The sequence below is a fragment of the Salvelinus alpinus genome, chromosome 3, assembly GCF_045679555.1.
Source record: "Salvelinus alpinus chromosome 3, SLU_Salpinus.1, whole genome shotgun sequence".
In the NCBI taxonomy this organism is placed as follows: domain Eukaryota; kingdom Metazoa; phylum Chordata; class Actinopteri; order Salmoniformes; family Salmonidae; genus Salvelinus; species Salvelinus alpinus.
In genome coordinates, this window is record NC_092088.1 from 10,372,381 (window position 1) to 10,386,224 (window position 13,844).

General features: G+C 44.6%; 1 protein-coding gene across 1 annotated transcript in view; it reads right to left on the reverse strand.

Annotated features, from left to right (window-relative positions):
• The window catches only part of LOC139569685 (myocardin-like), an 80,141-nt gene that overhangs the window by 44,510 nt on the left and 21,787 nt on the right, over positions 1–13,844 (reverse strand). Inside the window, exon 2 of the mRNA XM_071391094.1 lies at positions 5,076–5,558. Within this exon, the coding sequence (XP_071247195.1) occupies positions 5,076–5,558 (483 nt within the window). The remainder of the gene's footprint in view (positions 1–5,075; positions 5,559–13,844) is intronic.

The following is a 13,844-nucleotide window of genomic DNA, read 5'->3' on the forward strand; positions in this document are numbered from 1 at the left end:
CCATACTACTACTATACTACTACCATACCCTGTTCAAAGGCACTTCAATGTTTTGTCTTGCCCATTCACCCTCTGAATGGCACACAAACACAATTCATGTCTCAATGTTTAAAAATCTTTAACCTGTCTCCTCCCCTTCATCTACACTGATTGAAGTGGATTTAACAAGTGACATCAACAAGGGATCGTAGCTTTCACCTGGATTCACCTGGTCAGTCTATGTCATGGAAAGAGCAGGTGTTCTGAATGTTTTGTATACTCAGTATATACATTTGTACTCCGGACTCCGACATTGCTCATCCTAAATATCTTCATTCAATTATATTACTTTTTAGATTTGTGTGTATTGTTAGATATTACTGCACAGTTGGAGCTAGGAACACCCGCAATAACATCTGCGTTTGTGATTAATAACATTTGATAAGCAAAGCATGTACCTGTACTACTGTTCACTATAAATAAAATACAAGTACTAACAGTTGATGGACAAATGGCATTGAATTATTATTTTTTTTAATCAATGCAAGTGCAAACATTGTATCATAAGGAGAGGATGTTTATATAGTACATATCAACAAAGTGCCAGTCCAAGGGGTGGAACAAATACTTCTGATAGGTGAGTGGACATGAACACACACACACAATAGGATCTTACCTGATCTAAACTTGCTTCGTATCAGTATGGAGCGTTCAGAGCCCAGTAAAGTCATGATGCTAACTGTATGGTTCCAGTGTACAGGAGAGAAAAAGAGAACAGACGCACACACTTTCACTTTAATGCCCCTGGCCCTTCCTGGGACCGGAGACCGAGACCAGAGCTGTCCAAACGCGCGTCATTAACAGTTAACAGCTACTACAAGAAAATAAAAAAAATAAAAAAAAGTGCTGTATCTCTTCACTCCTCTCTCTCTCTCCCTTGGGTAGCTGTGGGAGTCCGATAGTGAGGTAGACAGCCAGGCTTTGGTCTCATGTAGCTCTGAGTCTCCACTCCAGAGGGAGTGGAGTGATATACCTCTGCTGGGAGGAGCTAACCACTGAGGGTTCCTATAGCCCCTCCCAAGGTTCCACTAGCCCCTCCTTTAGTGGGTAATTCTGCCCTCGGCAGGGAGGAGCTAAAGGTTCTGGTAGCTCCTCCTAGGGAGAAGAGGACTGCTGGCTAGAGACTCCCTCTGACCTGGATATGTTACTGCTCTGACTATGGCCATGTCCTCATACCCATACTTGTGTCATAAATAGTAGGCCATTTGAGTATGCAAAAAAATTAAATGTAATAGTGTGTGAGTATACTTTAAATGGCCGAATGTCATACTCATTTAGGCTTTGACAACAGCTGGTCAATTAGATATTGGTATATTTTCCGAAATCAACGAATAGCAGGAAACGCAATTGCGCATGACGCATCAGTATGCTAAAATATATATATTTTTTAATAGTACGTGAATAAAAAATAAAAAAACGAGTATGGTTTAAATGCCAGGATGTTATACTTTGGATGCCATCTACCGTAGTGCCCTTCGTTTTGTTACAGGTGATAGTTTTGATACTCATCACACCACCCTGTATCAAAAGTTTTGCTGGACTTCGCTAAAGACTAGTAGACCTATCAGCTGCCTTTGATACTGTGAACCATCAGATCCTCCTCTCCACCCTCTCCGAGTTGGGCATCTCCGGCGCGGCCCACGCTTGGATTGCGTCCTACCTGACAGGTCGCTCCTACCAGGTGGCGTGGCGAGAATCTGTCTCCGCACCACGTGCTCTCACCACTGGTGTCCCCCAGGGCTCTGTTCTAGGCCCTCTCCTATTCTCGCTATACACCAAGTCACTTGGCTCTGTCATATCCTCACATGGTCTCTCCTATCATTGCTATGCAGACGACACACAATTAATCTTCTCCTTTCCCCCTTCTGATAACCAGGTGGCGAATCGCATCTCTGCATGTCTGGCAGACATATCAGTGTGGATGACGGATCACCACCTCAAGCTGAACCTCGGCAAGACGGAGCTGCTCTTCCTCCCGGGGAAGGACTGCCCGTTCCATGATCTCGCCATCACGGTTGACAACTCCATTGTGTCCTCCTCCCAGAGTGCTAAGAACCTTGGCGTGATCCTGGACAACACCCTGTCGTTCTCAATTAACATCAAGGCGGTGACCCGTTCCTGTAGGTTCATGCTCTACAACATTCGCAGAGTACGACCCTGCCTCACACAGGAAGCGGCGCAGGTCCTAATCCAGGCACTTGTCATCTCCCGTCTGGATTACTGCAACTCGCTGTTGGCTGGGCTCCCTGCCTGTGCCATTAAACCCCTACAACTCATCCAGAACGCCGCAGCCCGTCTGGTGTTCAACCTTCCCAAGTTCTCTCACGTCACCCCGCTCCTCCGCTCTCTCCACTGGCTTCCAGTTGAAGCTCGCATCCGCTACAAGACCATGGTGCTTGCCTACGGAGCTGTGAGGGGAACGGCACCTCCGTACCTTCAGGCTCTGATCAGGCCCTACACCCAAACAAGGGCACTGCGTTCATCCACCTCTGGCCTGCTCGCCTCCCTACCTCTGAGGAAGTACAGTTCCCGCTCAGCCCAGTCAAAACTGTTCGCTGCTCTGGCACCCCAATGGTGGAACAAACTCCCTCACGACGCCAGGTCAGCGGAGTCAATCACCACCTTCCGGAGACACCTGAAACCCCACCTCTTTAAGGAATACCTAGGATAGGATAAAGTAATCCTTCTAACCCCCCCCTTAAAAGAGTTAGATGCACTATTGTAAAGTGGTTGTTCCACTGGATATCATAAGGTGAATGCACCAATTTGTAAGTCGCTCTGGATAAGAGCGTCTGCTAAATGACTTAAATATAAATGTAAATGTAGTAGATCTCTATATTACTTCCTTTTTGTTTCCAGGGCCCTAGTTCATAAACTTACTGAGTTGCCTAACCCATTCACAGTATTGTTTAATTCTTGAGGTTCCTAGGGTCTCCACCGAGCGAGGTAAATCTGCTATTAGGTTGAAGTTCTGGTGCAGTTTGAGCAAATTTAAGTATTGATTGGGGACTTATTTGTGGAGGAATGTATCTGTTTTTCTGGATGATTTGGGATGTTTTATTTGTGCTTCCCATGACTGTGTTTTTGTATTTTAATATGTACAGTTGAAGTCAGAAGTTTACATACACATACGTTGGAGTCATTAAAACTCATTTTTCAACCACTCCACAAAATTCTTGCTGACGAACTATAGTTTTGGCAAGTCGGTTAGGACATCTACTTTCCAACAATTGTTTACAGACAGATTATTTCACTTATAATTCACTGTATCACAATTCCTGTGGGCCAGAAGTTTACATACACTAAGTTGACTGTGCCTTTAAACAGTATGGAAAATTACCAAAAATGATGTCATGGCTTTAGAAGCTTCTGATAGGCTAATTGACATAATTTGTGTCAATTGGAGGTCTACCTGTGGATGTATTTCAAGGCCTACCTTCAAACTCAGTGCCCCTTTGCTTGACATCATGTGAAAATCTAAAGAAATCAGCCAAGACTTCAGAATTTTTTTTGTCGACATACTGCTCAGGAAGGAGACTCGATCTATCTCCTAGAGATGAACGTACTTTGGTGCGAAAAGTGCAAATCAATCCCAGAACAACAGCAAAGGACCTTGTGAAGATGCTGGAGGAAACGGTACAAAGGTATCTATATCCACAGTAAAACAAGTCCTATATTGACATAACCTGAAAGGCCACTCAGCAAGGAAGAAGCCACTGCTCCAAAACCGCCATCAAAAAGCCAGACTACGGTTTGCAACTGCACATGGGGACAAAGATCGTACTTTTTGGAGAAATGTCCTCTGGTCTGATGAAACACAAATAGAACTGTTTGGCCATAATGACCATCGTTATGTTTGGAGGAAAAAGGGGGACGCTTGCAAGCCAAAGATCACCATCCCAACCGTGAAGCACGGGGGTGGCAGCATCATGTTGTGGGGGTGCTTTGCTGCAGGAGGGACTGGTGCACTTCACAAAATAGATGGCATCATGAAGTAGAAAAATTATGTGGATATATTGAAGAAACATCTCAAGACATCAGTCAGGAAGTTAAAAGCTTGGTTGAAAATGGGTCTTCCAAATGGACAATGACCCCAAGCATACTTCCAAAGTTGTGGCAAAATGGCTTAAGGACAACAAAGTCAAGGTATTGGAGTGGCCATCACAAAGCCCTGACCTCAATCCTATAGAACATTTGTGGGCAGAACTGAAAAAGTCTGTGCGAGCAAGAAGGCCTACAAACCTCAGTTACACCTGCTCTGTGAGGAGGAATGGGCCCAAATTCACACAACTTATTGTGGGAAGCTTGTGGAAGGCTACCCGAAATATTTGACCCAAGTTAAACAATTTAAAGGCCATGCTACCAAATACTAATTGAGTGTATGTAAAGTTCTGACCCACTGGGAATGTGACGAAAGAAATAAAAGCTGAAATAAATAATTCTCTCTACTATTATTCTGACATTTCACATTCTTAAAATAGAGTGGTGATCCTAACTGACCTAAGACAGGGGATTTTTACTAGGATTAAATGTCAGGAATGGTGAAAAACTGAGTTTAAATGTATTTGGCTAAGGTGTATGTAAACTTCTGACTTCAACTGTATATGTTTGGGTATATTTATTTTTGTATATACAGGGCACATTTGTAAAACAGACCTAGGTCTCAATATGTAAAAAAATATATTTTATTAATAAAGCTTCAATAATAATACAAATAAATAAAATACTATTTTTTGACTCTTCACCTAGTAAAATTTGCACACTTTTCCCACAATCCATTAGAAGAGGTGGGCTGCAAGTGATAGGCCATAGTTCTCTTCAAATAGCCAAACAACAAAACCCAGCTACTTAGCAGGGAAGATGCCGAATAGCGAAGCTTCTGCGGTGGTGTTCAAATATAGGCTACCATCACTCAACTCCCAGCTCCTCAAGGCCTGCTTCAATTCAGGTATAATAAACTGATGTTCAATCAATTACACTCCCAGAGGCTTTGCTTTAGGACCTAAAGGTAAATGTCTCATGTAAACTGTTCCCACCACCGACCCTGGGTCCTGTTCCCACCACCGACCCTGGGTCCTGTTCCCACCACCGTCCCTGGGTCCTGTTCCCACCACCGTCCCTGGGTCCTGTTCCCACCACCGTCCCTGGGTCCTGTTCCCACCACCGCCCCTGGGTCCTGTTCCCACCACCGCCCCTGGGTCCTGTTCCCACCACCGTCCCTGGGTCCTGTTCCCACCACCGTCCCTGGGTCCTGTTCCCACCACCGTCCCTGGGTCCTGTTCCCACCACCGTCCCTGGGTCCTGTTCCCACCACCGTCCCTGGGTCCTGTTCCCACCACCGTCCCTGGGTCCTGTTCCCACCACCGTCCCTGGGTCCTGTTCCCACCACCGTCCCTGGGTCCTGTTCCCACCACCGTCCCTGGGTCCTGTTCCCACCACCGTCCCTGGGTCCTGTTCCCACCACCGTCCCTGGGTCCTGTTCCCACCACCGCCCCTGGGTCTTGTTCTCACCACCGTCCCTGGGTCTTACAGTGTCACCAAGTAAATAACACAGTCTCCTCGTTCCAGTTTCTATCCTGGCTATCCCCACCGTACGCACAACACTGCTTGGGTTTAGTGACTAAGAATTCATACAAAAGAGTGAAGCACACACACACACATATTTACGGGGACACACACAACCACCCACGGTGCCTAAAGGGAGGGTTGGTGGTTGGGTCTGACACACAGCATGGGAGGGAGATTCCTGTGGAGTTCACCCAGTCCTGGACTAATCCTTCCCTTTAATTGTGTGTCAACGGACGTGACAAGTCTCATCTGAACTGTCTGGGAACTCGTAAACTCTGTGTGTGTGTGTGTGTGTGTGTGTGTGTGTGTGTGTGTGTGTGTGTGTGTGTGTGTGTGCGTGCGTGAACCCTTTAAAATGTAATGTGATTTGTGGATAAAGAATTTAAAGTGTGTGTGTGTGTCTCCTCACAAATAGATTAATTACCTTGGGTTTATGATTTATGTTTGTGTTCAGTAGTACAGCATGACCTGGCCCCCATACGCTCTGCAGTATAATTAAGCAATAAGGCACGAGGGAGTGTGGTATATGGCCAATATTCCACAGCTAAGGGCTGTTCTTATCCACGACACAATGCAGAGTGTCTGGACACAGCCCTTAGCCGTGGTATATTGGCCATATACCACAACCCCCAGAGGTGCCTTATAGCTATTATAAACTGGTTACCAACGTAATAAGAGCAGTAAAAATAAATGTTTTGTCATACCCGTGGTATATGGTCTCATATACCACAGCTTTCAGCCAATCAGCATTCAGGGATCGAACCACCCAGTTTATAATGGTCATTTTAGACATGCTACACTGTCATAATTTAAGTGATTAAGTAATCGGTGCCAAAAACATACAGTATTGTTACAGGAGTTTCTTTAAACCACGTTGAACTCATCAGCCAGTTTAACCAACAACTAGACTAGGGTTTATTGTCCAACTACACAGACTGATTTATCAAAAAATGAATATTGTGAACATTTTATGTACACTTGCTTTTTGTAGTCTTACAGATACATATATTTAAAAGTTGGGACTGTAGGGTTGCAAAATTCAGGGAACGTTCAATAAATTCCCTGGTTTCCCAGAAATCCTGGTTGGAGGTTTCTGGATTTTCTGCTTATTCCCTCCTGATTCTAGAAACCTCCAAACGGGATTTCTGGGAAACCAGGGAACTTATTAAAAGTTCCCCGAATTGTGCAACCCCTAGTTGGGAGTTATAAACAAATCTAATAATGTGAAGTGAAAATGACATATACATCTAGGATGAACTTTTAAACCCAGTCCTTACTCTTTCATCACAATGACTGGTCAGACAAAAAAAACAACTCACATTTGCATGGATTAACTGTAAGGAAATTGTTCTTTCATTTCAAAACAATGGCACTAACCTAGCTTGTGTTCATCGAACTACACTGCACAGCGCATTACTGGTATCCAGCTTTGTTTACGCGAAATAGCCACTGATAGGAAGTGTTCCATGCTTGGCATATCACGGTACATGTGCCATGCATGAAATCCATGGGTCTGAGGTGTGTGTGTGTGTGTCTGCATGCAGTGGTGGAAAAAGTACCAAATTGTCATACTTGAGTAAAAGTAAAGATACTAAAGAAAATAAAAGAAAATGACTCAAGTAAAAATGAAAGTCACCCAGGAAAATCCTACTTGAGTAAAAGTCTAAAAGTATTTGGTTTTAAATATACTTAAGTATGAAAAGTACATTTAATTGCTAATATATACTTAAGTATCAATAATAATTTAATATTCTTTATATTAAGCACCATTCTTTTATTAACGGATAGCCAGAGGCATGCTCCAACACTCAGACATCATTTACAAATTAAGCATGTGTTTAGTGAGTCCACCAGATCAGAGGCAGTAGAGATGCCGGGGATGTTCTCTTGATAAGTGTGTGAATTGGACCATTTTCCTGTCCTGCTAAACATTCTAAATGTAACACGTACTTTTGGGTGTCAGGGAAAATGTATGGAGTAAAAAGTACATTATTTTCTATAGGACATTTTTCATAAATCAAAATCCAGTTAACCAGATTTGGAGACATGGCGGGGGCCAATGGGGTTAGCAGAATAATTAATATCCATTATTCTACAACCCCTGAGACACGGTTTGGCGCGCACACACACACACACACACACAGTGTTGTATTACTCTATTTCCCATGATTCCCTATATATGATCCATGATTGACAAAGTTATACACCAAGATAAATACACCAAGATGGCGCAGCGTGTTTGTTTTTGTCCCATGTAAAAATATTCAGCCTTTTTCGGGGTTTTCTGTATACATTTCATTATATTTCAATATTTTTTTTCCATTTTTAAATTAAATATACTTTCCTGTAACCCGCCTCACCCAATGTGGTACAGATCTGCTATTTTTTTTACCTTATAACTGGAACCTCCATCAGAGGCTCGCCATCAGAAGCTAGCCAGCTAATTAGCTACTAGCTATTTAGTCATTGTTAGACACTACACACACACACCTTTTTGCACTATTGGTTAGTAAGCATTTCACGGTAAGGTCTACACCTGTTGTATTTGGCGCACGTGACAAATACACTCTGATTTGATTTGCTAGCAGTCTTTACCTTTAGCTCGGACACCAGTCGCTTTAGCCCGGATAATACCTGCCAGTCTGCACAGCGCAATATCAGCCCTGAGCATATCGGACTGCTTTTTCCCCTTACTACATCACCGGATTCCTGCCGCAAGCTTTGGACCATTACACCGGATCTTCGCAGCTAGCTAGCTACTACCGAGTGGCTATTGTGGCTAACCTTGCCTAGAAGCATGCACCAGTTAGCCTCGAGCTAGGCCCATCTCCCGGTTATCAAACAAAGTACTACAATACCACTCTTGCCAATTGGCCTGGACCCTTTGTCGACACGGTGCCCCGCCGATCCATCACAACTGGTCTGTTGGTCTGCTGACATAATTCGGCCAATGTGCTCTCAACCGGCCTCTGCGTCGTGGATGTTGGTGTAGATCCATCTGCCATCCCCGGCCCGCTAGCTTCCTGAACGCCGTGTCTCCCGCTCGCCTAGCGTAGTAATCGACTACCGAACGGCTCCCTGTTTCATCTATTGCTGCTCATTGGACCCTATAACCACTTGGCTACACAGCTGATGCCTGTTGGACTGTTCATTAACACGGTACTTCATTTTGTTTATCTGTCGGCCCCAGCCTCAAACTCAGGCCCTGTGTGTAGCTAACTGATCCTCTCTGCCCATTCATCGCCATTTACCCGTTGTTGTTGTCTTAGCTCTCCCAATCAACACCTGTGATTGCTTTATGCCTCTAATGTCAATATGCCTTGTATACTGTTGTTTAGGGCAGCTCTCATTGTTTTATTGTACTGCGGAGCCCCTAGTCCTGCTCAACATACCTCAGATAGCCCCCTTGTCCCACCGCCCACACATGCGGAGACCACACCTAGCTTAACTGGCACCTCCAGAGATGCAACCTCTCTCATCGTCACTCAATGGCTAGGTTTACCCCCACTGTACTTGCACCCTACCATACCCTTGTCTGTACACTATGCCCTGAATCTATCCTACCACGCCCAGAAATCTGCTCCTTTAATTCTCTGTTCCAAATGCACTAGACGACCAGTTCTTACAGCCTTTAGCCCTTCCCTCATCCTACTCCTCCTCTGTTCCTCTGGTGATGTAGAGGTTAACCCAGGCCCTGTGTGTCACCAGGCACTCTCATTTGTTGACTTCTGCAACCGTAAAAGCCTTTAACATCAGAAGCCTCCTTTCTAAATTTGCTTTATTCACTGCTTTAGCACACTCCGCCAACCCTGATGTCCTAGCCATGTCTGAGTCCTGATTTAGGAAGGCCACCAAAAATTCAGAAATTTCCATCCCAAATTACAACATTTTCCATCAAGACAGAACTGCTGAAGGGGGCGGAATTGCAATCTACTGTAGAGATAGCCTGCAGAGTTCTGTCTTACTATCCAGGTCTATAGGCAAACAGTTCGAGCTTCTACTTTTAAAGATCCATCTCTCCAGAAATAAGTCCCTCACTGTTGTCGCTTGTTATAGATCCCCCTCAGCTCCCAGCTGTGCCCTGGACACCATATGTGAATTGATTGCCCCCCATCTATCATCAGAGTTCGTACTGCTAGGTGACCTAAATTGGGATATGTTTAACACCCCGGCCGTCCTACAATCTAAGCTAGATGCCCTCAATCTCACACAAATTATCAAGGAACCTACCAGGTACAACCCCAAATCCGTGAACATGGGCACCCTCATAGATATCACCCTGACCAACTTGCCCTCTAAATACACCTCTGCTGTTTTCAACCAGGACCTCAGCGATCACTGCCTAATTGCCTGCATCCGTAATGGGTCCGTGGTCAAACGACCACCCCTCATCACTGTCAAACGCTCCCTAAAACACTTCAGCGAGCAGGCCTTTCTAATCAACCTGGCCCGGGTATCCTGGAAGGATATTGACCTCATCCCATCAGTAGAGGATGCCTGGTTGTTCTTTAAAAGTGCCTTCCTCACCATCTTAAATAAGCATGCCCCATTCAAAAAATTTAGAACTAAGAACAGACATAGCCCTTGGTTCACTCCAGACTTGACTGCCTTTGACCAGCACAAAAAAACCCTGTGGCGTATAGCACTAGCATCGAATAGTCCCCGCGATATGCAACTTTTCAGAGAAGTGAGGAACCAATACACACAGTCAGTTAGGAAAGCAAAGGCTAGATTTTTAAAACAGAAATTTGCATCCTGCAGCACTAATTCCCAAAAGTTTTGGGACACTAAAGTCCATGGCGAATAAGAGTACCGCCTCCCAGCTGCCCACTGCACTGAGACTGGGAAATACTGTCACCACTGATAAATCCACGAAAATCGAGAATTTCAATAAGCATTTTTCAACGACTGGCCATGCTTTCCACCTGGCTACCCCAATCCCGGCCGACAGCTCTGCACCCCCGGCAGCAACTAATGTGGATAAACCAGCCTGGTAGTCCTGTGTGGGTAAACCAGCCTGGTAGTCCCGTATAGTGTGTGGGTAAACCAGGCTGGTTTACTCACACAGGACTACCAGGCTGGTTTACCCACACGCCACACAGGACTACCTGGCTGGTTTATCCACACAAAGGACTACCAGGCCTGTTTACCCACACAAAGGACTACCAGGCCTGTTTACCCACACAAAGGACTACTAGGCTGGTTTATCCACACAAAGGACTACCAGGCTGGTTTATCCACACAAAGGACTACCAGGATATTTTTTCTAACTTGACTCTTTTTACCCACACATTGGATGTGAAATTTAATGTCTGCCCTGTACCGTCAGTATTGTGAACTAAATAGTTAGGATCCAAAAATCACATCTGACTGATGCATCCTTTTATCAGAGCTAACCAGGCTTATCAGGGGCACAATAACTTGTTCACCACCAGAGGGGGAAAAATGACATGATTGAGTTAAACGGATACACAGCGATGGTGGAGAAGGTAAGAGGGAAAGACAGAAAGAAGACAGAGATTGCAAGAAAGAGAGACAGTAAAAGACAGAAAGAGAGACAGCAGAAGAGACAGAAAGAAAGAGAAAGGGAGACAGTAAGAGAGACAGTAAGAGAGAAAGGGAGACAGACATAGAGAAAGTAAGAGACAGAACGGGAGACAGGTGTCTGTATGTAGCCTCGCTACTTTTATAGCCTCGCTACTGTATATAGCCTGTCTTTTTACTGTTGTTTTATTTCTTTACTTACCTATTGTTCACCTAATATATTTGTTGCACTATTGGTTAGAGCCTGTAAATAAGCATTTCACTATAAGGTTAAATACCTGTTGTATTTGGCGCACGTGACAAATAAACTTTGATCTGATTTGAACGGGAAACAGAATGAAAGACAAAAAGAGAGACAGCAAGAGAGACAGAAAAAGAGATGGCTAGAAGACCGGTGACGTTGACCACCGAACGTCGCCCGAACAAGGAGAGGGACCGACTTCGGAGGAAGTCGTGACAGAGAAAGTGAGACAGAAGGATAAAAAGGGAGACAGTAAGAAAGCAAGGGAGACAAAGAGATACAGTACAAAACACAGAAAGAGAGACAGTGGGAGAGACAGAAAGAGAGACAGACAGAGAGACAGTGAGAGAGACAGAAAGAGAGACAGCGAGAGAGGCAGAAAGAGAGACAGTGAGAGAGACAGTGAGAGAGACATTAAGAGACAGAAAGAGAAAAAGGGAGACAGTAAGAGATACAGTACAAAACACAGAAAGAGACAGAAAGAGAGACAGTGAGAGAGACAGAAAGAGAGACAGTGAGAGAGACAGTGAGAGAGACAGTGAGAGAGACAGAGAGAGAGACAGTGAGAGAGACAGTGAGAGAGATAGTGAGAGAGACATTAAGAGAGACAGTGAGAGAGACAGTGAGAGAGACAGTGAGAGAGACAGAAAGAGAGACAGTGAGAGAGACAGTGAGAGAGACATTAAGAGACAGAAAGAGAAAAAGGGAGACAGTAAGAGATACAGTACAAAACACAGAAAGAGACAGCGAGAGGCAGAAAGAGAGACAGTGAGAGAGGCAGAAAGAGAGACAGTGAGAGAGGCAGAAAGAGAGACAGAAAGAGAAAAAGGGAGACAGTAAGAGATACAGTACAAAACACAGAAAGAGACAGAGAGACAAAAAGAGATACAATACAAAACACAGAAAGAGAGACAGAAAGAGACAGAGAGACAAAAAGAGATACAGTACAAAACACAGAAAGAGAGACAGAAATAGAGCAAGGGAGACAAAAAGAGATACAGAGACAGAAAGAGAGAAAGGGAGACAACAAGAGATACGTAAAGAGTGACAGAAAAAGAGACAGAAAGGGAGACAGCAAGAGAGAAAGCAAGACAGAAAGGGAGACAGAAAGGGAGACAGCAAGAGATACGTAAAGAGAGACAGAAAAAGAGACAGAAAGGGAGACAGAAATAGAGAAATGGAGACAGCAATAGAGACAGAAAGAGAGAAAGGGAGACAGTAAAAGACAGAACGAGAGAAAGGGAGACAGTAAGAGAGACAGAAAGAGACAGCAAGAGAGAAAGGTAGTCAGAAAGAGAGGAGAGACAGAGAGAGAGAAAAGGGGAGACAGCAAGAGAGATAGGGAGACAGAGAGAGAAAGTAAGAGAGACAGAAAGAGAGAGAAAGAGAAAAAGGGAGACAGCAAGAGAGACAGAGAAAGAGAAAGGGAGACAGAGACAGAACGAGAGACAGAAAGAGGCAGAACGAGAGACAGAAAGAGACAGCAAGAGAGACAGAGAAAGAGAAAGGGAGACAGTAAGAGAGAATGGGAGACCGAGACAGAAAGAGAGACAGAAAGAGGCAGAACGAGAGACAGAAAGAGACAGCAAGAGAGAAAGGTAGTCAGAAAGAGAGAGACAGTAAGAGAGAAAGGGAGACAGTAAGAGAGACAGAAAGAGAGAAAGGGAGACCGAGACATAGCAAGAGAGACAGAAAGAGAGAATGGGAGGCAGTAAGCGACAGAAAGAGAGAAAGGGAGACAGCAAGAGAGAAAAGGAGACGGCAAGAGGGAGAAAGAGTCTCTTGCTGTCTCCCTTTCTGTAAGAGAAAGAGTGTTTGAGACGAGTGTTAAATCCCACTCTGGCGCTGTTCTGTGCTGAGTTCCAATTAAGTTTCCAGAGGGGAACACACAGAACCCAAACTAGACGTGATAGAGAATAGGGCTGGGGCCAACAGACACCCAGGACCACTGTTACTACCTCTCTCTCTCTCCTTCCATCTCTCACTCCCTCTTTCTCTATAGATGTCTCTTCATCCCCCTCTCTAACAACATTTCTGATTCACTCTTGCTAAACCCCCCCTCTCGCTTTATTCACTGTGTCAACTTTTCCCCTCAACCTCACTGTCCCTGGGATCAGAGGGTTGAACGCACTGTCCCTGGGATCAGAGGGTTGAACGCACTGTCCCTGGGATCAGAGGGTTGAACGCACTGTCCCAGGCACAGATTGAAGCCGGGTCGCGCGAATGCTGCTTCATTACAGCTTAGGACTAACTCCTGGTTGTTATCGCGGGCTACGGACAGGCTTTGAGAGATAGTCTCCAAAATGTCTGTACACTTTAGTATCTGAAAATGTAATATCTAACGGTTCACTTTGTTGTTGTTGTGTGTCTATGACTAACAGTTTTCGAAAGATGAAAAGCACATTAAAAAAATAGATATATTTAAAGAGACATTTTAGGTTATTGGAAAATG